The sequence below is a fragment of the Artemia sp. Qi Xiang Cuo genome, chromosome 6 (genome assembly GCF_049724085.1).
Source record: "Artemia sp. Qi Xiang Cuo chromosome 6, ASM4972408v1, whole genome shotgun sequence".
Taxonomy (NCBI): domain Eukaryota; kingdom Metazoa; phylum Arthropoda; class Branchiopoda; order Anostraca; family Artemiidae; genus Artemia; species Artemia sp. Qi Xiang Cuo.
The window spans coordinates 55,482,687-55,504,692 of NC_142799.1; the positions used below are offsets into that span (position 1 = coordinate 55,482,687).

At 33.9% G+C, this 22,006-nt stretch overlaps 1 protein-coding gene across 1 annotated transcript in view; it reads right to left on the reverse strand.

Moving 5' to 3' along the window:
- htt (huntingtin) overlaps nucleotides 1-22,006 on the reverse strand; it is a 277,075-nt gene that overhangs the window by 29,943 nt on the left and 225,126 nt on the right. Inside the window, exons 26-30 of the mRNA XM_089091088.1 lie at nucleotides 15,628-15,777; nucleotides 12,306-12,566; nucleotides 7,901-8,076; nucleotides 3,833-3,951; nucleotides 821-1,012 (exon numbers count right to left, since the gene is read on the reverse strand). Of these exons, the coding sequence (XP_088947214.1) occupies nucleotides 821-1,012; nucleotides 3,833-3,951; nucleotides 7,901-8,076; nucleotides 12,306-12,566; nucleotides 15,628-15,777 (898 nt within the window). The remainder of the gene's footprint in view (nucleotides 1-820; nucleotides 1,013-3,832; nucleotides 3,952-7,900; nucleotides 8,077-12,305; nucleotides 12,567-15,627; nucleotides 15,778-22,006) is intronic.

A 22,006-nucleotide genomic window follows, 5' to 3' on the forward strand; every position in this document is an offset into this window, starting at 1 on the left:
CATAATGGTTAAAAAATAGTTGCGTAAAATATTAGTTTAGAAATATTCTAAAAAATGCCCATATTTTAAAAATAATCCTGAAAGACCCGTTTCTCAAATCCTGATTTGTAAAAAAAATTCCGTGTTTTCTTTTTTTTTCGCTCCGCTTTCAGTTTTTTCTTTCTTGACTTTTTCTCGTTAACTTCAGTATTTCTTATTACTTCAGCTTCAGCTACGCTCAGTTCGGATGGTGCATGTCCCGTTTCTTTCTTCTTTTTTTTGTACTTTATATTGCATTGTGTCGAATATTCTTTATTGAATGATTTCTATATCCAACTTCAATATTCTGCGCGACCCATAGTCTATAAATAAAGTCTATAAATACAAACAAGTCTATATATACAAATAAGTCTATAAATAAAATACAGAAAAATCCCTGCCGTCCTTTTTTAAAAATCTTTATTGGACTCTCAATATAAAAAAGAATGGAAGACGATCCTCTATCTGACAAATTCAAAGACCACTGCAATACCATTTTGCCGCAATTATTTTGTATCTAACATTTCATTTGATTGATTTGATTCCTTTGAAATAGATGTATTTTCAACCATCGAACAAAAAAAAACAGCAACAAATATTATGACTAACAGTATGCCCTTAATCAGACATTTTCTTACGTAACATAGCGTACCGTCTAAAAAATTAATAATTTAACCTTTAGATAATTTAATAATTATTAATTATCTTTTTATTATTTATTATTATATTAATAATTATTAATTATTAATAATTTAACCCCCCTCTCCCCATTCAAAAAAGGAACTTAAAAATCATCACTTACAGATGGAAGAACAATTGATGATTTGGCAAGACCTGCTAGGAGGTATGGAAGGCAAACAGCTTCATCATCTTCATACTTTCGTAAAAAATCAATAAAGTTTGAATACATCCATTCAAACTTAGAAACTTCACAGAAAAAGTCAGACAAAGACAATATACTTTTGATGAGACTAAGATGAAGCTCAAATGCCACCTAAAAAATAGAACATTTACTATTTTGATTGGTTAGTTATGTCATTTATGGTCGCCTTTTTATTCTAAAAAAAAAATAATCTTATATTCAAATCATGGATAATTCAAAGACATATAGGAGATATCTGCTAGGTATTAGCAAAGATATTTGCTAGATGTTTTCCAGGGAAATTGCCTACGGATTGTTCTGGGTACTCGGATGACTGAGCGTATTTCAAACAGTAGGCTGTACAAAAGTGTGGTTTAATCCCGCTTTCTAGGACTATAATGAGAGAAAAGTTGAAATGGCTAGGGTATGTCCTGCGGATGAAGAATGACAGATTGCCGAAGATTGTCCTTTTGGCCAACTGTCAAGGGCTAAACAAAAAGCAGGCCGTCCGCAGTTGAGGTGGGAGGATGTAAAGAGGGAGGTTTTAAAATAGATTGGGATAGAGGAGAAGCATGCGTAGATGTGTTGGCCTTAGGCGGCTTGCTGCTGCGGTGAGTTGTTAGTAGGAGTAGTAGTATAGGAGACGAGAGGGTTGCTACATATAAAGATTTATAAATAGCTTAGAGATTTTTTTCGTATTCAATGCCTTTTTTTCAGCAGCGATATTTAATAATTTATATATCCTTTTACTATCTAGTGCAATATGCACTATCTAGTGTTACTTTTAATTTTCTGGGTATTACAGCCTGTTCGCTTATTTTAATGATCAAATGGTAAAAAAAATATATTAAAATTCATCCCGACAAACAAAAAAGCTTTAGATTTACCTTATTGCACCAATGGTAGCATTGGACCCAACACGGTTCCAGTTGGGGCTGCAAAATTCGGTTCCAATACAACTCAGCCACATTTAAATCAACCTCATTGAACTTTACCCTCGTGTATCTCAACCCCCCTTTAAATCAGTTCCCATTCAAATCAATCCCCTGCAACTCAACTCAACAACCCAACTGCATTGATCTTAACCCTCAATCAACTCAACCCCTTAGCCACTCTGCAGCTTAGCCCCACACAACCCAACCCCATTTAATTCTGGCCCTGTCTAATTTAACCCTATTTAACACAAAGTCCATTCAATTAAACCCCATGCAACTCAGCACCCGTTTTAGTTAACCCCCAAGCAACTCACCCTCTTTCAACTCAAACTCCAGAAATAAACCCCATTCATCTGAACCTTTATTCAACTCACACTCATTTAGCTTATCTACCACGCAGCTAAACCTCATGTATCTCACCCCATTTAAACCCAGGTCCCTGGGAATTATACCCCATGATTCCATTCAACCCTTCCTGATGCACAACTTCTATTTAAACCATACCCCCTTAACTCAACAATATAACTGAAAAAATGAATAGAACCGGTTTGTCAGAAGTTTGACCCAAAAGAAATGGCGCTTATTCATTGATTCATTTTAGTTTCCTGGCCTGGTTTTGTCCAAGAATATTTCAACTAATGAGTTTATCTGATCACGCATAATATAATGATAGTCAATGATAGTGAAATTACTTTTCGTCATTACTTATCTTTTTTTTCAAAAAGGTGTTTTTCACAAAAACGTAAATAGCCATAACACAACCTAAAACGAAAAGAAATGAAGTCATATAATAATTATAACTTCAAACAAGCAGAAATTATCATGAACGAATAAATGAAACCCAAACCGAACAATAATTAAAATTAGTAATCACATCAAACAAAAAGGTAAAAGATACTGGGAGATTAATAGATGAACCATAAACGAACAAAAATAGAATAAATAATCAAGTGAAACTTAAAGCGTGCAGAAAATTAAAAAAAAAATAAGAGCAAGGCTATCGTCCCACTCAAACTCTCTAAAGGCTAGAGCATCAGTTGTGCTTCACAGAAAACAAAACAAATTTTAAAATATAATATTTTTATATATTTTATACATTTAAAAAATATATTATATATCTTAAGCATTTTTTTTTACCATTGTAGCATTGAAAAATGAAAACTACAGAAACTTCCCGGAATTAATATCCCTAATTTAAGGATACAACCAAGGGCGTATCTAAAATTTTTGTTCGCGGGGGGGGGGGAGGAGGAGGAGGGGGGTACAATAGAAACTTCAAAATTTTTGGCCCTTGGGTAGCAAGCAATGATTTTTTAAAAACAGATCAAAATCGAGTGCTTAAAACATCAATACTTGATTACTATTAAATTCGGAATTTTAATAATTAGGGTTTCCAACTAAATGGATTGAATTTGGAGCCTTATAATAAACTATAAAAAAATAACCTTTAAACAGTAATCTTATTTCTTCATTGTTACCAATTGGATTTATTCTATTTTATCTTTTTATTGTTTTTATATTGTTTAAACTGCAAAAACATATTAGAATCTTTTACACTCCAACGCTTTTCAAATAATAAATATCTCGTGTTGGGAGGTGACGTGATGGCCTTATTATGCATTCCAATTGGTCTTTTCTGCCGAAAAGGAAAACTCTCAGAGGTAAACTGAGCTTGTCAAAACTGCAGTAAAATAAACAGTATTTTATTTAAAATAAACCACTGATTCCATAAATCTTTGTTTTCGAGTTTTATAATCAGTATGATCTTAACAATTAATTGGATTTCGATAAAATTTGAGTCTCAGAGGATTCTAGGATATCTTTAGGTAACAAGTCAATTTAAATGAGTTTTCGACCTGCTTCGTCTGTGTTTTTAAAAATATAAATTAGTTTGGTATAGTAGGAAGAGAGAGAGAGAGAGAGAGAGAGAGAGGAGAGAAAGGACGGCAGAAAGGGAGATATATATAGTAAGGGAGATAGGAAGGAAAGAGCAAAATGAACTTAAAAAATAAAGTACTTCTCGTTTGAGCAACTGATCGTACAAGTCGACGAGAAAATGAATGCAGGAGCGAACATCCAACGACGACTCCTGCAACATAGATTGATATGTCCTGAACGTCACACTGTCTTTGAAAACTAAAAAAAGGAAAATACATTAAGGGCAATCGTCAAAATAAAGAGAGGAATCTTGGGACAATCTGACCTTCCGATCAGAAAAGAGGGAAAGAAAAGGGACAAAAAGGAAGACAGTACAAATCAAAAGGGTGAAGGACTAGAAAATTTGAAAACTACTCTCAAGTTTCAATATAGCAATGTAGGCTACCATTATTTAGGTAGAAACAACTATTTTACATCCAAGATGGATTTTTTTTCCGAAACGGAGGGAAAGAACAACAGAACAAGAAGAGAAATGATAAATTATAAACAAAGTATTTTTTTAGAACAATGCTACAAAATAAATTGTCGTTTTCCACTCATTTTTTTTTTATCTTACTCCGTTTAACTTTGATTTCCAAGCCGATAGACAAAAAAATTTAGACATTCAAAAAGGAGCATTTTTCCAAGGGCGCGGAAATACTGCCATCTATTGTTACAAACCGTTTCAGTTTGTGATCTTGTTGAGTTTGTAATTTCATTTTCTACGTTTGGAAATGAAGGCAGAGGAAGGGGATTACGTGTACCTCCTAAACTGTAATAGCTATCATTACTAAAGGAACCCAAGGTTTCCCTTTGGTCCTTTCTTAGTAGTGACATTAAAAAGTTCTCATTATGATTTCTAATTTAAACACTACCTACCGTCAATAATTTCAAAAGATCATCTTTGCCAGGTGAAGAAGCCTGAGTTTCAGATATGAGATGTCACCACATGCATATCAATGTACATAGGTAATCTTATAGCTTATTTCATGCAATTCATAAGTTGCTTGCCCTACTCATAGTCTTTGCTGCCAAGAAAAGGCTATCTTGGTTCTTTAATTATAAAAATTCGTAAAGATAGCATTTGAAGTGAAAATCAGTTTAAGGAATACCGTGTGACAGCACAGTGGATGAGTCCGTGGCTCTTGATGAAAGGTTCGCTGGTTTAATCCCGCCTGTCGCAAGGAAATGATTTTAAAGAATTCTTGCATCGCCAGAATAAAATTTATCCTTGAAGTTTTTCTCTATACTAAAAGGATAAATATTAATAGTTTTAACACATGTTTTTCATAATAAATTTAATACTATCAAAACTAAAAGTAAGTTATGCTAATTGTGAGCTTCCTTAATTGTTCAGTTTAATGTTAATCTGTTGATACTTGGTGAGACACATGCAATGACAGTTCAATATAAAGACATGAGATACTTTGAGTATACCTATTTACAATAAAGAGATACTTGGCGCAGCACTTGAGGATTTAGGTCTCTCCTCTTTCAGATCTTAAAGTTAGGACTGTAAACTAGGGCCCGGTCGATATAGATTTTTGGGGTCCGATACCGATACCGATATATTGGCATCGCACCAATACGATACCGATATAATTGTACGACAAATTCCTCTCCAAAAAAAAACCTTAACTAAAGTTTCTCTCTCTACATTCATACTCATATGTTTGTTCCGGATCTATTACACACCAGAGAACAGCCTCAATAATTTACTTTGGATTCCAAAAATTAGGCCATTTACAAGAATTATTTGATTTTCTTTACCTTTTCTGATCAGGAGCTTCTGAGCAAACAAGAGAAATGGCCGATATTTGTGGAAGTAACAACTAAGAAAAAACTTAATCAAAGATGCCAGTTTTAGTTACATAAACACATACGTGAAAATCAGATTGAGAGAAGTGTAGGATATTTATTGAAATTGATTATTCAAATCCAAATTTCAATAGCAGGACTTTGAATTTTAATCATTCACATATTAATGTGAAAACTTTACTTATACCATACCATATAATATGGTGCCTTACTAACAAACCCATGCTAGGCACACTGGATACAGGGGTGCAGCTAGAGTTTTAAGTTTGGAGGAGGGATTTAAAGAATGTGTCGACAAAATCGTCCAGTATGCCGCCAAATGCGGCACATAAGCTAAATTTCCAGGGTATATAGGTAAATTTTGCAAGATTTTGGCAAAGGGCGGCAACATCTTGGAACCTCCCCCCTTACCCATCTTACAACACCCTATCTCCACATGGTTTTAACCCATTGAATCTGGGATCTTTCACCAACGCAAGTGAATATTCATTAAACAGGAACCGTATGGTTTGTTGTATTCTTTTTAGTTGTTTTGGTAGAAGATGTACGTTCTTCAAGTCACCGTACATTTAGAACGTTGCTGCACCAGGTGTGTATTGATAACAAGTATATTTTGACTCATCGCTGCTGCTCTCTCCGCCATGGTAAGACTTGGCTTGTGGCTCCACCCCCCAATGACTGAACAAGCAAAATTACCTAAGAAAATCTGGTGCCATCTTCTGGACAAGTTACGCATAAAAACACACACACACACACACATATATATATATATATATATATATATATATATATATATATATATATATATATATATATATATATATATATATATATATATATATATATATATATATATATATATATATATATATATATATATATATATATATATATATATATATATGTATATTGGCCGATAACCAATATTTCTTTCCCGATATCCAATAATGACGCTGACCCTCATATCAGCCCGAAAATTTCGGTCGGCCCGTACTGTAAACCTATTCCCCTTTTGACATGTCACTCTAAAACATTTTTCAACTGGAAAGACATGGGATACTTGGAGTATCCCTGTTTACAACAAAGAGATACTTGGAGCAACACTTGATGATTTAGGTCTCTACTGTTTTTAGATCCTAAAGTTAGGACTGGAGACCTATTCCCCTTTCACAAACATTTCACTGGAAAACCATATACGAATTACCATTAACTGTATGAAGTCATCAAGTTGTCAGTGTATGAGAAGTCGTCAATGTATGTCAAGCTGTCAGCGTATGCCAGAGGATGACACGAGTTGTCAGTGTAGACAAGTTATCATACAGAAGTTATTATGCAGAGGTTCTAACCCTTTGGAAAACAATTAGGAACCACATTGTTAATTATATTAGGTTTATGCTTTGTCCTACACAGCAATTGTTTGAAACGGAATTTATTTAAAACATAGAAGAAAATGATGGGTTTCTGAAGCGCCACACAAAAGCTTTTGCTGGATCTGAACAATTCAAAGGGAAAAAGCTTTCAATGAATTTTGTACGCAAGACTGTCGTAACTACCATAATGACAGTAATAACTTACTTTTAACCGACTAAAAACAACACAAAAAAGTGGAGTAAAGAAATACAAAAGGAAGAAAACAAAATAAAACAAAAACAATTAACTAGAACAAAAACATGGGATAGGACCATGAAATGGCTGAAATTTTGAAATAAAAGATCCGGCCAAATTCTGATGTGTCAGTGCTACTTTTGCCGTTATATCTTGAGCCAAGGACTCCCCTCCACCAAAATGTTCGTCCGACTAGTAAAACGTAATAAAAATGCATTAAGACATGTTTTTTGATGCGCTTTTTAAAGGTTTTCTTTGTACCCCCCCCCCCCTGAAAAAAGTATACCCCCTCAAAAAGAAAATCCTTGATACATCCTTGTCTAGAGCATTAAAAGTTTGCAGATTTTTTCTTTTCTTATATCAAGGTGGCAGATAAAATACAAATCACAAATGCCAAAAATATGCTGAGCGGAGTTGCTCGGATATCTTTTTTTGAGAAAAATTTGAAACAAACCATATACAAAAAAAAACCCACAGAGTTGTCATAGCAGGTCAAATGCAGTTTATTGCTCCATAGTTTGCAATTCAACAATCCAGTTTCAGAAACCGGTTAAAAACGTCTTTGTTCCGCTTATAATATTGAAACTTGTTTCACGAATCTGATTTCCTAGTGGAAAAGGCATATGAATACCCTACTTGTAAAGTAGGCTTGCACGTGTTTCAATTCTTAATATCTGATCCTCTAAGCAGACAAAGTTCAACCCAAGCATTAAAAAAAGGTGCAATCGATCTAATAGAATCTCACCTGAAGAGCATTCAATCAAATTGGTGGGATCATTGACTTGAATTGAAGATATTAGAAACTTGGCGGACACTTGGCCAGCAAATTTAAACCTATCTGTTGTCAGCACTTCAAAGCCAGATTCTTCATCAACTTGATTACTGATTGATTCAAGCATATGCTGCATTTTGGTGCCATCACTTAAAAGGAAGATAAATGAAATAACAAACAATCAAGTCATTCTCTAGTATCTTGATTGATAGCTTCCTGTTTGAAGTAAATATTCTTCATTCTTTATAATATAATCGAGTGTTATATAGAAAATATTTTTTTTATATAATTAATGTATATGTTACCGTGAATGTCCGAAATCTTGTTAATGTTGACATTCACCGGTGAATGTCCGAAATTCCTTTTTCTCTGCTTGGATTCAACTAGCTTTGCGGGTCAGCTTTTTCAGTCTTATGCAAGCTATGATGGTAAAAGTTAAAGTTAGGTTAGATTAGATTATTTTAGGTTTGGTTGGATTGGGTTAAATTTGGTTATCAATATCAGAAATGGGTTAAAAACCTAAGCTAACCTAACCTAACCCAACCTAACCAAACTTACTCTGACCTAACCTGTCATCATAAAACTTCGCATTAAATTGAAAAAGTTGACTAGAAACGCTGACTATATCCAAGGAGGAAAAAAAAAAAGATATTTCGGACATTCACCGGTGAATGTCGACATTCACGAGTTTCGTTCACGGCAAGATATATATGCTATTGAAAAAACGCAAATAATAGTGAATTATGTAGAATATTCAAGGATTTATAACAACTAATAAAATCTCCCTTCTAATGTGGGTCGTGGTAGGAGATGGTATGTGTCACCCATGTATTCGAATTATTTTTAATATACGTCGCTTACGCAGCAATATATGTAAATTACGCAGCTATTTATGTCATTAACGAAACAGCATTTCACTGGGTTAACGTTTAACGTACAAATGAATTTAGGCACTAAATCTAACTGTTCTAGTTAAATTTACTGGAATATTATAGTGTTACAAGACAAAAAAAGAAGAAAAAACCTATGAACAATTACTGACTAGCATTAAAAAAAATAGGGGTGGGGGTCAAACGCCTGTCTTCACTCGTTAAAATACCACGGATTTTTAATGAATATTTTGGGGTATTTAGTTAGTTTGTTCTGAAAACCCAAAGAACGAATACAAAATTGAAGGATCTGATTTATTGCAAAGCTTTTATCGGGGCTGTGGTCTCAGTAAATTGAAGATACTGGCTTTTAGAGTTATAGCAGTATCGACTCCAACTTTTTTTCATAAAATCTTAGAACTCTTAGAACTTGTTTTTATGGGGGGTGGGGTACGATTTCAATTTGGACTCCGACTCCAAAATTTGGTACCAAGCTCTGATTCCAGATTTAAAATAACAGTTAGTAACAGTGGAATGTATCCCCTAAGTAAACCAAGATAATGGTAACCCCATTTACAAGTTTGGGTTGGTATTTCTTCACAGCCAAATAAAAGCTCTAGTCATTTCGACAGGAGAATGCCGAAACAACAGCCAAAAAGCATGTGATATCAGAGTTTAAAGTTACTAGAGGGAGTATTTGTTGATTTTCACTAACTCTAAAGCTTAACTTAAATCCTAACTTTCCTATAGTCCCGAATCCCAGTTACAATCCAAGACCCTCAATTTTGAGCCCCAGCGACTCCAGATCTTGTAGCAGTAAATTTGTACTGACTATGACTCAACTTTTACTCTAGGATTCACAATAGTATAGCCCAGTGTTTTAGTTTGCAGTTATTACGTTAATGCATATTATTGATGTCCATATCTGAGGTAAATATAGCCAGTGTCATGACTGAATGTCATAAGTAACATTTAAAATTTGGCACGGTAAGCAACCTGATCGGCTCCGTTGCTATACTCTGCTATTTTACTTGAAACATAGTTATGCTAATTCTTTTCAAGACGAAAATCTAATACAACCATGACAGAGGTATAGCTCAAAATTTCCAAAAACAGTGACAAAAAATGCTACTGGAAAGACAAAAAAGTTTCAAATATAGATGGCAATCAAAACAATTTATTCCACAAAATGAAAATCTGACTCCGATTGAACGGTTAATGGAGCCAAAAACCACTGGTAATAAGAAACCTGCAATTATTCCATTAGCTTCACATTTATCTATTATAGTAGCAATTATCTGTCCTGTTGATGGATCGTGATGACAATGCCGTTTAAACTGTTTTCAAAAAGATTAAATTTAATCCTTAAACAAAAATAGTGAGATAAGGTATGACGACTCCAAGAGTCGATATATTTTTGAGCGCCATGTACAGACAAGTGCTCAGAGGGAGGGGGCTCCAGTATCACATTCATAATTAATATCGCGCAATTTCTATGTATGTCTATTTAATTAATAGAATATGCATAGACAGAAAACTTTCTCTGATGAATATAAAAGTGTTTTCCAACTAAAGAATACAATAATTATTTCTAGTGGGATGGATAACTATCATTTGGAAATTTCTTGCAGTGATTCCAAAGAAAGGATTACAACACGGGCTTTTAAAGTGCAGTACTTCTTCCATTCCTAGGAAGCCTGAGAGAAAAACTAATTTTTTTGGACTTGCTGGGACGCGTCGTATTATTTAAACAATACTAGCATGCTGAAAAAGTATTTCTATGGATTCCGTATTGTTTTCAAGCATCTTTAGAGGGGGTTGAGCGTCCTCTCGGAGGAAGACTTCAGAGTAAAATTGACCCCAGACATGCCCTTCCACCTATTTTTCTGAAGTTTGCACCAGTCAGAATGTGAGAATAGAACTATCTGGGAATTTTGCCACCACCTTTGTTATAATCAAAGAAACTGTTGATCTTTTTTTCATTTCTCTTGTTTTTATAAGAAAAAAAACTATAAGAAAAAATATGTAATGGGATCAGAATACAAAAAATACGAACTGTCATAGCTTAATCGTTATCCTGAAAGAAACGACACAAATAGCTAAATAGTAGACTTATTCTCAAGCGACACTAATGTTTGTAACGTTTTTTTCATTTGACAAAACATAATCAATATTCCATCATTGCATATAAATTATGTTCTAGCTCTGAGATTTTATAGCTAAAAAGGAATATACCATAACAAATACGTTATGCACCATGCATAGATAGTGAGAAATATAGAAGAGTTAATTAAAAAGGATCTTTCTATGGCCCACATAAAAAGGGGGATTATATATAAGACAAAAAAAAAAAAGAAAAAAAGAGAAAAAAAGAACGGTAAAGCATACCCAAATCTAAATATTTAGGCCAAAGACCATACTTGCTTTTTCAAAGTTTTAGAAAGTAGAGTCCTCAGATTTTACCGCACCCTAAGATTGTGTTTTTATAAACCTATACATGCATCCTGGACTAAACGCAGGGAGCGGAGAGGGATAGGACAACAAGAGTGCAGAGTTTCCCAATAGGTCTCCAGTATAAAAAACGAATCCTAAATAGTAAAGAAAAACTTACTATTTTATTAATTTTAATAGTCTACTTTTCTTTTAGATTAAAATTCTTAGAAAGAGAATGTTTACAACCTTAAAATTACATTGTTGTAGTTTTCGCTCTTCTTTTATTGCTGTTGACTATTTCAGCCTCCCTCCCATGAAGGATATCTCAGTTTATAAAGTATGCCTTGAATGTATCTGCAGTAAAACTACATTTCTATAGTCAGTTGACTTCGTTGAAATCACGTCAGGAAAAAAAGTTTTTAATTTAATAGTTAAACTTAAAGTAATTAGCACTTTAACATGAGCTGAATGAAGAAAAAAAAATATCTTGTACTCAAGAAAGCATTAGTGTGTTATATTTTTCAGCATTACAGGAAAGCATTACGCATTTCTATAGTCAGTTGATTCCATTGAAATCTACCTTAAGAAAAAGTGTTATAATATAGTGTCTACATTTTTCAAATACAAAAATTTGAAAAATTAATAAAACAAAGAGCATAATTCAGAATCCACATTATTTCGCTAGTACCTTTGTGCATGCCAGATAACTCTGGTAAGGATGAGCGCGGGGAGAGGGAAGATGAATTCTCGATGTCGGAAATCCTCCCAACAAAAAATTCTGAATTCCGTTTAATTTTTGGGAACCTTTTATTCAAATTAACATATAAAGTTTTTTATAATAATGCCCCCCCCCCCTGGTCCAACCCAAAAAATCTATATTTAGATCCACGTGAAAAAATTCCCTGCATATGAATTCTTAAAGTTACTTTCAATAAAAGCTTATCCAACAAGTTCTCATTAAGCTAGCATTTTGCAGAAGTCGCAATTTTAGAATACAAAATTTAATTTTAGTTTACAATTCAACAGATGGATTTAAAGTAAGTAGCACTTTAATATAAGCCGAATGAAAGAAAAACCTTGTACTCAAGAAAGCATTATGGAATCCTGGAGTTTCAAACAGGTACTGTGAAGCAACTGGGTTTCCAGGAACTGGCCAGAGTAAGCTCTGCTGAAGAAGGGAAGTCACACCTTCAATGATTTCACAGCTAACACCAAGGATTATTTTTGCTTCATCGTTTCTTAATTCTTGGACGTTCATATTGGCATTAAGAACACTTAAGTACATCATCCAATATTCTTCAAAGTCGAAACGACTTCTCCAGCCAAATGTTGCTATTCTAGGAAATATATGTTTTCAATTACTTAATTGAAAGAAAAGAGAACAAGACGATAACCTAGCTATAGATAAAATAAATTCTAATGAGCTATAAAATAAGCGTCAAAAAGAAAACTTTTAGATTAGATATCATTGAATGACTCGAAGGCAAAGGTCTATGTAGAATAAGCTCTATAAAAATAAATACCCCGTTAGGTTAGATGTTACTTAGCGCAGAATTGTTAAGACTATAGCCTAGGTCTACATGAAAGGAATTCTACTAAGCCATAAATTGGGCTGAATCAACAGCCTAATTATCTCTTATCAATACACTTTTCTATTTTCAAATCTATACGCATTTGTATGTACATTTTATTAAGGTTTGTCATATACCAGTAAAATATTCTTTCGTGAGTTTTTTTTTCTTTTTTTTTCTAATTTGCTGCAACCCCTTATCTATGGAACCGCGACCACACGTTCAGAAACAGCGGTTTATACCAAACAATTATCTTGACAACGTTTATAACAAATAATTTATCTGGAAAATACTAAATACAAAAATCGCATACTTGAAAAGTTTTTTTTAGCAGACGTTTATGGAAGAGAGGGAGGAGGGCAATTAATATACGATATAGGAAGGATTCTGGCAAACACTACAGGAGGGTTAGTAGGGTCTCTAAAACACTGAAATACATAAACACCGTAACACCTACATAAGATGTTGCCAAGTCTGATTTTGGAGTTATCCGCGGTACCATCATGAAAGGGATTTCATTAATGTTTTCTTTTTACAAGGTTTTTAATTGTCCATTAGAGACCAAAGAGCATCTACTTACAAAATTATGGGCAAGTGCGTGATGGTTTGAGATATTTCATAGCCAGCATAATGCCTATGGAGTATGATTTCCGGACACCCTCCATTGAATAATATTACTTCTCCTTGTTTTGTAATACCAAAGTCTACAGAAATCAATTGTAGTAATTCGTCAACACATCCTAAAGACGCTTTTCATATTGCAGGTACAGGGCCTGTTTTATTTATTGTCTAATTACAAATATCATAAAGTTGCCCGGAGAGTTTTATTGCACAAACGATTTATAAGCGCTTTTCCAGTTATTGGCTATTTAAGATTGTTGCTACTCAGGGAAAGTATAATAGACTTTTGATATTATAAATTCTTACTTTATATCCCCCTTGACACAGCAATAGTAAAATAATTCGTAAGTTTGGAATACCTAATGGAACAGCAACACTGGACGTGTTGCATGGCGAAATACAAAATTCAATTAATTACCGATTTTCGCCCCATCATCCTCTAGTCCGCCTATTTATTTAATCTTATTGTTGTATAATTATTGTGTGTTTTCTCTTTTTTCACTGTTTTCCTCCGCAAGTGTAAATTTTGGATATGATGTAGGTTCCTATGATTTTTTTTGGATTGGAATTTTTGATATTTTATAACCTTTCTTTCATTTTTATACTGATGATTTTTGTCACTTTCGTTATTGTTATACATTTCGTTTTTTCTCAACTGTAATTTTAGCATTTTGGTACGCCTGGGTTTATTTGGCGACTATCCTCAAGCATTTTTTGGAGAAAACATCATAACATAATAACTAACATGCATAATTATAGAAAGGCTTTTTGGATAAATAGAGCAAAATTAATTTTAGACTTCGACGATGCCGCTATTCTCCTATTTATTACACGCACAAATATTTTTAATTTCTATCTATAATTTAATTTAACACCAATCATATAGCAAACGAAGTCAAAAATCCTATATTATTATAATAGCTTACGTTCCATTTAATTATTTATTCTAATAGATAAAGAACTGTCAGACCATAGGTATTAAAAAGAATGTAGCGTATTCTATTTAGTGGGATCAAAAAATCCCCCCCCCCCTTTTATTAACATTCTAAGCCACCTTATCCCCCTCACAGAAGCAGAAAAACTTTTCGTGAAGGTTCCAAGTCGATCCCAGAGTCGTGAGAAAAGACAAAAAAAAAAACAAAACAAACAAATACTTAAAATAAAATGCGTTACCTTTTACTGACATCTACTAATCCCATGCAATTTCACTAATGAGAAATATTCAAATCCTTTTTACTGATACCAGCTAACCCGATGCAATCTCCATAACGAGAAAAATTCAAACCCCTTTTACTGAAATCTACTAACCGTATGCAATCTTCACAATGATAAATATTCAAATCCCTTTGACTGAAATCTACTAATCCCATGCAATCTCCATAGCGGGAAAAATTCAAACCCCTTTTACAGAAATATACTAACCCTGTGCAATCTCCATAAAGAGCCCCTTCTACTGAAATCTACTAACCCCATGCCGTCTCAAAAAATATTCTCCTCACTTTTACTTAAATCTACTAATCCCATGCAACATCCATAAAAAGAAATATTCAAACCCCTTTTACTGAAATCTACTAACCCCATGCCATTTCCATAATGAAAAGTAGTAACCTCCCTTTTACTTAAATCTTCTAACTGCATACAACGAGTTATATTTGCTTGCCTTTTGTATAAAAAATAAAAATAAAAAATAGTAGCTTTCCCAAAGAGTATGGGTAACTTATGAAAGTGGAAAATGGCACGAGTATCGACAAAAAACTATCAACGCCACCGAGCGTTTGGCGACATTTGGTATTTTTTACAAGCTCTGTAAGCATTTTTAATTAAATTAATTAATCTTATTGTTACACTGAAAAAAAATGCCAAGTATTGCCAAACGCTAGACGGTGATGATAATTTTTGGTCGACATTAGCGACAGTTCCCACCCTTATAAGTTACCCATACTCTTTGTGCTTTCCTATGAGTATCCACCAAAAACCAACTGACTGATATGATCTCCGCTCTCCAGGAAAACATTTACCCGTTTTGCAGCACTTGTAGCTTCGCGTCATAATATTCAGATTAGCTATTGGGCGGCATCCCATCGACACTATCAATTAAATAACTATATTTAATCAATTTACTTATTTGGTATTAGAATAAATACCTTTTCACTTTTTTCCACTATTAAATATGCTATATAATCATGTTTGGTAATTATAATCCTACCTTTTATTAAAAGTTCGAATGACATCCTCGTCTTGAAATGACTGAACACTGGTCGGAGACAACCTACTGCTCTCTGATGAGTACTCATCTTCTTCTGGCAATACTATCTTTGAATGGCAAGATAATCGAACGGCAAATATCAAAAGTCTCCTGAAAATGAAAATGGTGCAATAGAAACCTTTTATGCAAGAAAATAGGTCATTCAAACATTGTGTTGGTTTTTTAGCGAACAAACGAATTGCATATTATAAAACTGACGACGTGCTCTGAATAAGCACCGACAATATTTAGGTCATTCAGGTGCAAGACCGATCAAGTTAAATTTGATAGCTTTTAGAAATTTTTAACCCAATTGTAGATAGTCGCAGTCATATTTTCGCTTTTTCCCTTTTCTATCATCATTTCCTTTGTTTTCGTCTGGTGAAACGGTACCTCACAACAGCTTTCAGTACTATCATCTCAATTATCATGTCTCGTATCGAAACGACCCGTTTTAAACCATAGATGCATAATAAAAATAATCTATAATATTAATTAAAGTAATAACTATCACATAACTTACACAAGAACTTGGCAGTTACAGTATCACTATCACTCAAGCTTCACGAGTGCTAAGCCTAATGGTACAACATTACAGATACTCATACTTGCTGGTTTATGAAGCGCTCACGAAGAACCAGATTTATTACTGACGCATATCGTGATAGATATTAGAAACACCCATATCCGCAGTGGGGAGGATAAATTTGGGCTGTTTCTTTTTCTTTTTTTTTGCTTTTGGTTTTAATGGCGTTTAAAAAAAAATCTACCATTACAATATTATTTTGGCAAACCCCTCTGCAAACACTGCGAACCCCCAGGGTTTGCGAACCACCGGTTGAGAATCACTGATCTAAGGAACGATATCCATTGATCCAAAGCTTTTTTAAGAGTGTTTTTTTAAACGTGGTTTCCAAAACCTTCCAACTTTTAATTCCCTCAAAGAAATCTAAGTTCAGATGGCAGCGTGACCAATCCAAAGAACCTTAATAGAAGATTCAATGTTGGATGAATGGCTATTTACAGCAAGTACGTCCACTAATCTTCTTTTGACGAGCTATATCGACCACCCCCATTTTCTAAAACAATACAGCAAACGCACTAAAACATGGCATTTCCAAACTACTTACAGGAGGAAAAACACTGTAATGGTAAGTTGTGTGGGGTTAATTGTGGGATAACTTTACTACCAGAAATCGTAATTACACTTGAAACAGTTTCCCGAGGAGGCAAATCCCTGGAAAATCGTCTGTTGATTATTTCATCAGCAGTTTTAATGGATACAGCCCTGGACAGGAATTCTAAATAAAAAGCAGTTGAATAGTAAAATACCACCCCTAGCCTTTTAGGGGACTTTTGGTCTTTTAGGGGACTGCTGACCCAGAAGCGGCATTAAAAAAAGAAATAAAAAGTGAAATTATTAGTAAAAATTAGCATAGCTCTTCTAAGCCCTGGTTGAAGTACTTTTTTTCTTAATTTAGCTAGATATTAAAGCTAAAACAATAGGACATTAAATATTTCATAACCATACATGCGCTTTGATCTAAAAAAAATATTACATAACATTAATAATTAGAACGGAAGGATAAAAAGAGTAGTTAACGTTAAAATTTCGAAGTTTAACATTTACGTTAAACATTAACATTTTTACGCTAGCGAAGAGGTAACGTTTGGCCCTTCCCTTCCAAATCCTTAGCAATTCCAGCTTCAAAGCAGAGTTCCATACTTATTTTCGCAAAGGACAAAATAAACAGAGGAAAAAAAGTATAATAAGAACACCGACATAAAACAAAAACATTTAAGGCAGAACAGTCAAAATATGATATAAACCCAAGAAATTTAACCCGAACCGAAGGAAATATATTACGTATATTTCCTTGTAATATAATATAAAAATATTATAGGAATGACTTTTGACAAGCTATCTCGACTACAATCGCCATTTCCCAAGAGAAAAGAGCAAGCACACAAAATCGTGGCATTCCCCAACTACTTACATGAGGAGAACCCCCCCCCCCCCACCATGGTCAGTCGTAGGACAGCTTTGCCAGAAATCATACTTACACTTGGAACAGTGTCCTGAGGAACCAAATGCCTGGAAATTTGTCTGTTGATTATATCAAGAGCCCTAAATAAAAAGTAGTTAACTAGTGACACATCTGCCCCTAGCCTTTTAGGGGGCTGGTAACCAAGAAGGGTCCTTAAAAAAGGAAATAAAAAGTAAACCTGTTTGGAAAAGTTAGCATAGTCCTGCTATGCCCTTGTTGAAGAACTATCGTCTTTTTTATAATTTAGCTAGATATTATAGCTAAAGTAAAAAAAAATTGAATATTTCATTATGGTATAAGCGCTTTGATGTAAAAAGATATTATGTAATATTAATAATTACAACTGTTAGGATGATTATCATAAACTGTAAGAGAAAACGAAGAGGGTTAAGGTCTGGCCCTTTTCTTCCAAAAAATTTAGGGATTCCTGCTTTAAACCAAAGTTACCTCTGTATTTTTGCAGAAAAAAAAAAAAAATAGAGTAAATGAACTGTGACAAGAACATCGACATGAACTAAAAACTTTAAAGGCAAAACAGTCAAAATATGTAGATATAAAACTAAAGAAAGCTGACCCAAGTCGAATGAAATATACAATCCAATAAAAAGAAACAGACGAATGAAAGAAAAATTCTAACAAACAATGTCTTATAAGAATCGTGGATCCATCCATTTAGTTATTTTGTTTCATTCTTTGCTTATCAAATTAGTCACAGACCGTTTTAGTCTCTTTTTTTTCTAAGGACTTTCAAGTTTTTCAGTTTCTCATAGTGTTCTTGCGTTGATTTTTCTTTAGTTTCTTGTTCCATTTCTCCTGCTCTGAAGACGACCTGATGGAAGCCCTTAAAAAAAACCAAAGCATTTTTTCTTCTTTTTTCCCCAGCTATAAATTTTACCTTTCTTGTTGTTTTAAAGTTACTACTAGGCAGCACAGTGTTAGCACTTATTTCTAGGCTAGCGGTGCAATAGCGCATCAGTGAAAAATATTAAGAAATTTGAGATGATATGATGGCAATTAGACCCCGGGACTGTGCCGGCGGATCGACCGAACGCCGTCGACAAGAGGCCCGATCAACCGCCACCCACGTGGCACAACGCCGCCGGCACGCCACGGGCACCGTCGCTAGCAAAGATGGTGACAGTCGGTTACGATCAGATCAATTATGCGGCACTTCTTTGTAGTGTCAACCATAGAGTTGGAGCTTTCCTTTGTCCTGTAATTTATTATTTCGATTTTCCTGATTAGAAATCAAGCAGGGCTTGCACTATCCCCGAATTTTCGAGTATTTCCCCGAAAATCTATGCGTCACCCCGAAAAAAAATTTGGTTCCCCGAAAATCACGCAATCACGGTGCCACCCCTAGCGATTTATCACCAGTGACTTTCCCTGCCAAATATTACTTTGTATACCATAACTCTTCACTACTCTCTGGTTCGTTAATTTTCGTCTTTTGTTGCTTTGCATAAAAACCAGACAGATGCAATATGCAATTGCATTGCAAATATTGCAACATACACAGTTCTTCATATGTTGACAAATAAAGTATCGTCTTTATGAAATGAGTTTAAACCATTTCGAATCCATTTTCCCATTTGCAATTCCTTACATCATTCGTAGTCAAGAATTTTATTTTCAAGTTGAATAGAATTATAGAACGCACCATTCACTATAGTTTGATTTTGAAGTTGATAGCAGAAAGATCGTTTCTACAGCCGAATTGTAAGTTTGTAGAATTTTTTTTTCTTTTGCTGTTTTTAGATAACATTTTCTTAATGTTTAATACTCAGTTGTTGAACGCTTGATAGATTAAAGAAAATATAACCTTCTGCCTGAAAATACTTTACCCCCCCCCCCAAAAAAAAAACCTTCTAATGAGACAAAATTTAGCTACAGACTAAGCCATGTTTAAGGTTGGGGAATTATAGATAGAAATGGAAGTGACCCCAAAAATATGGTTCATAAGAAAATTGTAAATTATTGCCTATAGGGGGGGGATAGGGGGCTATCATTTTTAAATGATAATACCTCATTTTTTATATTGAAAGCAGGGATGCCAAAAAGATATTTATTTTTTTCATTTAAAGCGGAGATAGAAAAAAATGCTATCAAATTCCCTGGGAAACCATTGAGATATTTTGATAGACCTGGGGCCCCCCATTGGGACTTGTTCATTGTCTTGGGTATTTTGTGATTTCTCATGGGCTACTGGCCTAATTTGGCTTTTGTGTGTGCTCCCTTTTAATTAGATTCTTTGGATCTTATTGAATGCCCTGGCGAATCTATGACTCAGTTTTCCAATAGTTTGAGGTATATCTGAATAATTTCGCGTTTTTGTTGTTGTCTTCGTACCCCTTTACTCATACCCTCAATTTTTTTTTCAAGGAACACTAAGCTGTTTAATATTATTTCACGTGTTTGTTTGAACCATATAGTGACGTATTTAATTATTAAATAAATTATTTTTTTAATGTAAAGCTGAGACGGTATCCTAGCAAGGTGGTATCCAGAGGGGGGGAGGTAGGGAGGTATTATATTTAAATGATAATATCTCGAAATTTTTTTTAATGAAAGCAGGGATGCAAAAAAGTTAATTTTTTTTAAATTTAAAGCAGAGACGGCATCCTATCAAGGTGGTATCCAGAGGGGGGTGAGGGGGGGAGCTATCATATTTAAATGATAATACCTCAAATTTTTTTTAAAGCAGGGATGCCAATAAGTTAATTTTTTTTTTATTTAAAGCAGAGATGGTATCCTATCAAGATGATGGTATCCATAGGGGGGGGGGGAATAGGGAGTTATTATATTTAAGTGATAGTACCTTGATATTTTTTTTTATTGAAAGCAGGGATGCCAAAAAGTTTTTTTTTTTTAATTTAAAGCAGAGACGGTATCCTATCAAGATGGTATCCAGAGGTGGGCATAGGGAGTTATTATATTTAAGTGATAGTACCTTGATTTTTTTTTCAATTGAAAGCAAGGATGCCAAAAAGCTAATTAAATTTTTTTGTAATTTAAAGCAGAGACAGTATCCTATCATGGTTGTGTCCAGAGGGGGGGGGGGGTAGGGAATTATTATATTCAAATAATAATATCTTGAATTTTCTTATTGTTAGCAGCCTCAGTTCACACAAAGTAGATAAGTTGATTTTTATTCATGACAATTATAGCCACATCCCGCAGTTAGAATAGACTTCCAAGTTTGACTGAAGGAACTTTTTTCGACCAGTTGACCCCTAGATTTTTTGTCCCTCCACACTACTTTGAAAAATACCTTTTTTTTACACATACTAATCTTTGGACTTTCATTAGTATACCAGCTTACCCATCACGCGTTGCCACGGTCTTAAAAGAAAAGAAATTCAATGAGAATACCTCTGAGGAAAATTTCTAAACGTTCACTGTCTTAGTTAAAAGTTTCTAACGTCATAATGTTTTCATTTTAGTTTAATTATAACTGAGAAACATATTCGAATCATACAAGATTACGTTGAATTGCTATACATGCACTTCGAAAAGTGTTCAATTTTCTGATATCATCCATTATATAAATTCTTTCAGGTTCGACCAAGATAATTGGTTGAGTCTGGTACATTGATTGGAAATTAACTTTCATTTTTCTTCCAGTACTAAGGTGGGTCATCCGTATTTTGTCAATGGGAACTGATGTTTGATTATTTTTTAAGGTAAAATTTTAAGTTTTCCTATTCAAAATGATTATGGAAAAAATTGGTAGGACAGGTTGATGTGTTTTTGTATTTAACATATATTTCTGATTGCAATCTGAATGCACTTTTGTGTATTGTAAATATTGTTTTATGTTTTATGTATGGTATATTTCGACAGTTGGATAATGTTTTGAAATATGAATCAACACATGTAAATTAAAGAAGGAAGAAGCCAAGCAAAAATACTCCGTACAACATCTTTGTCCAACCCCTATGACAATTCAAAAATTAACAAGATTTTCGTGAGTTATACTTGATGTATTTTTGTTTTAATTGTTATTAAAACCCGTTTTTAATACAAGGAAGGCTTTTTTAGGAATCTAAAAGAGCAAGAAAACGATCAATATGAAAGTCGCCCATTTCAACTGTTTTTAAAGGTGACAAAGCAGATATTGGCAAAGGACACTATGAAAAAATTAAGCTTCTAAGTTCAAACTTATATTCAAAGTTTTTACCCAGATAACTGACAAATTTTGTGATACGGTATTTGAAGTTTTGTATGCAGTAATGCTCGATGAAAAAAAAACTACTAATTTTGATAATTATTTATGTTAAGAATACATAGCT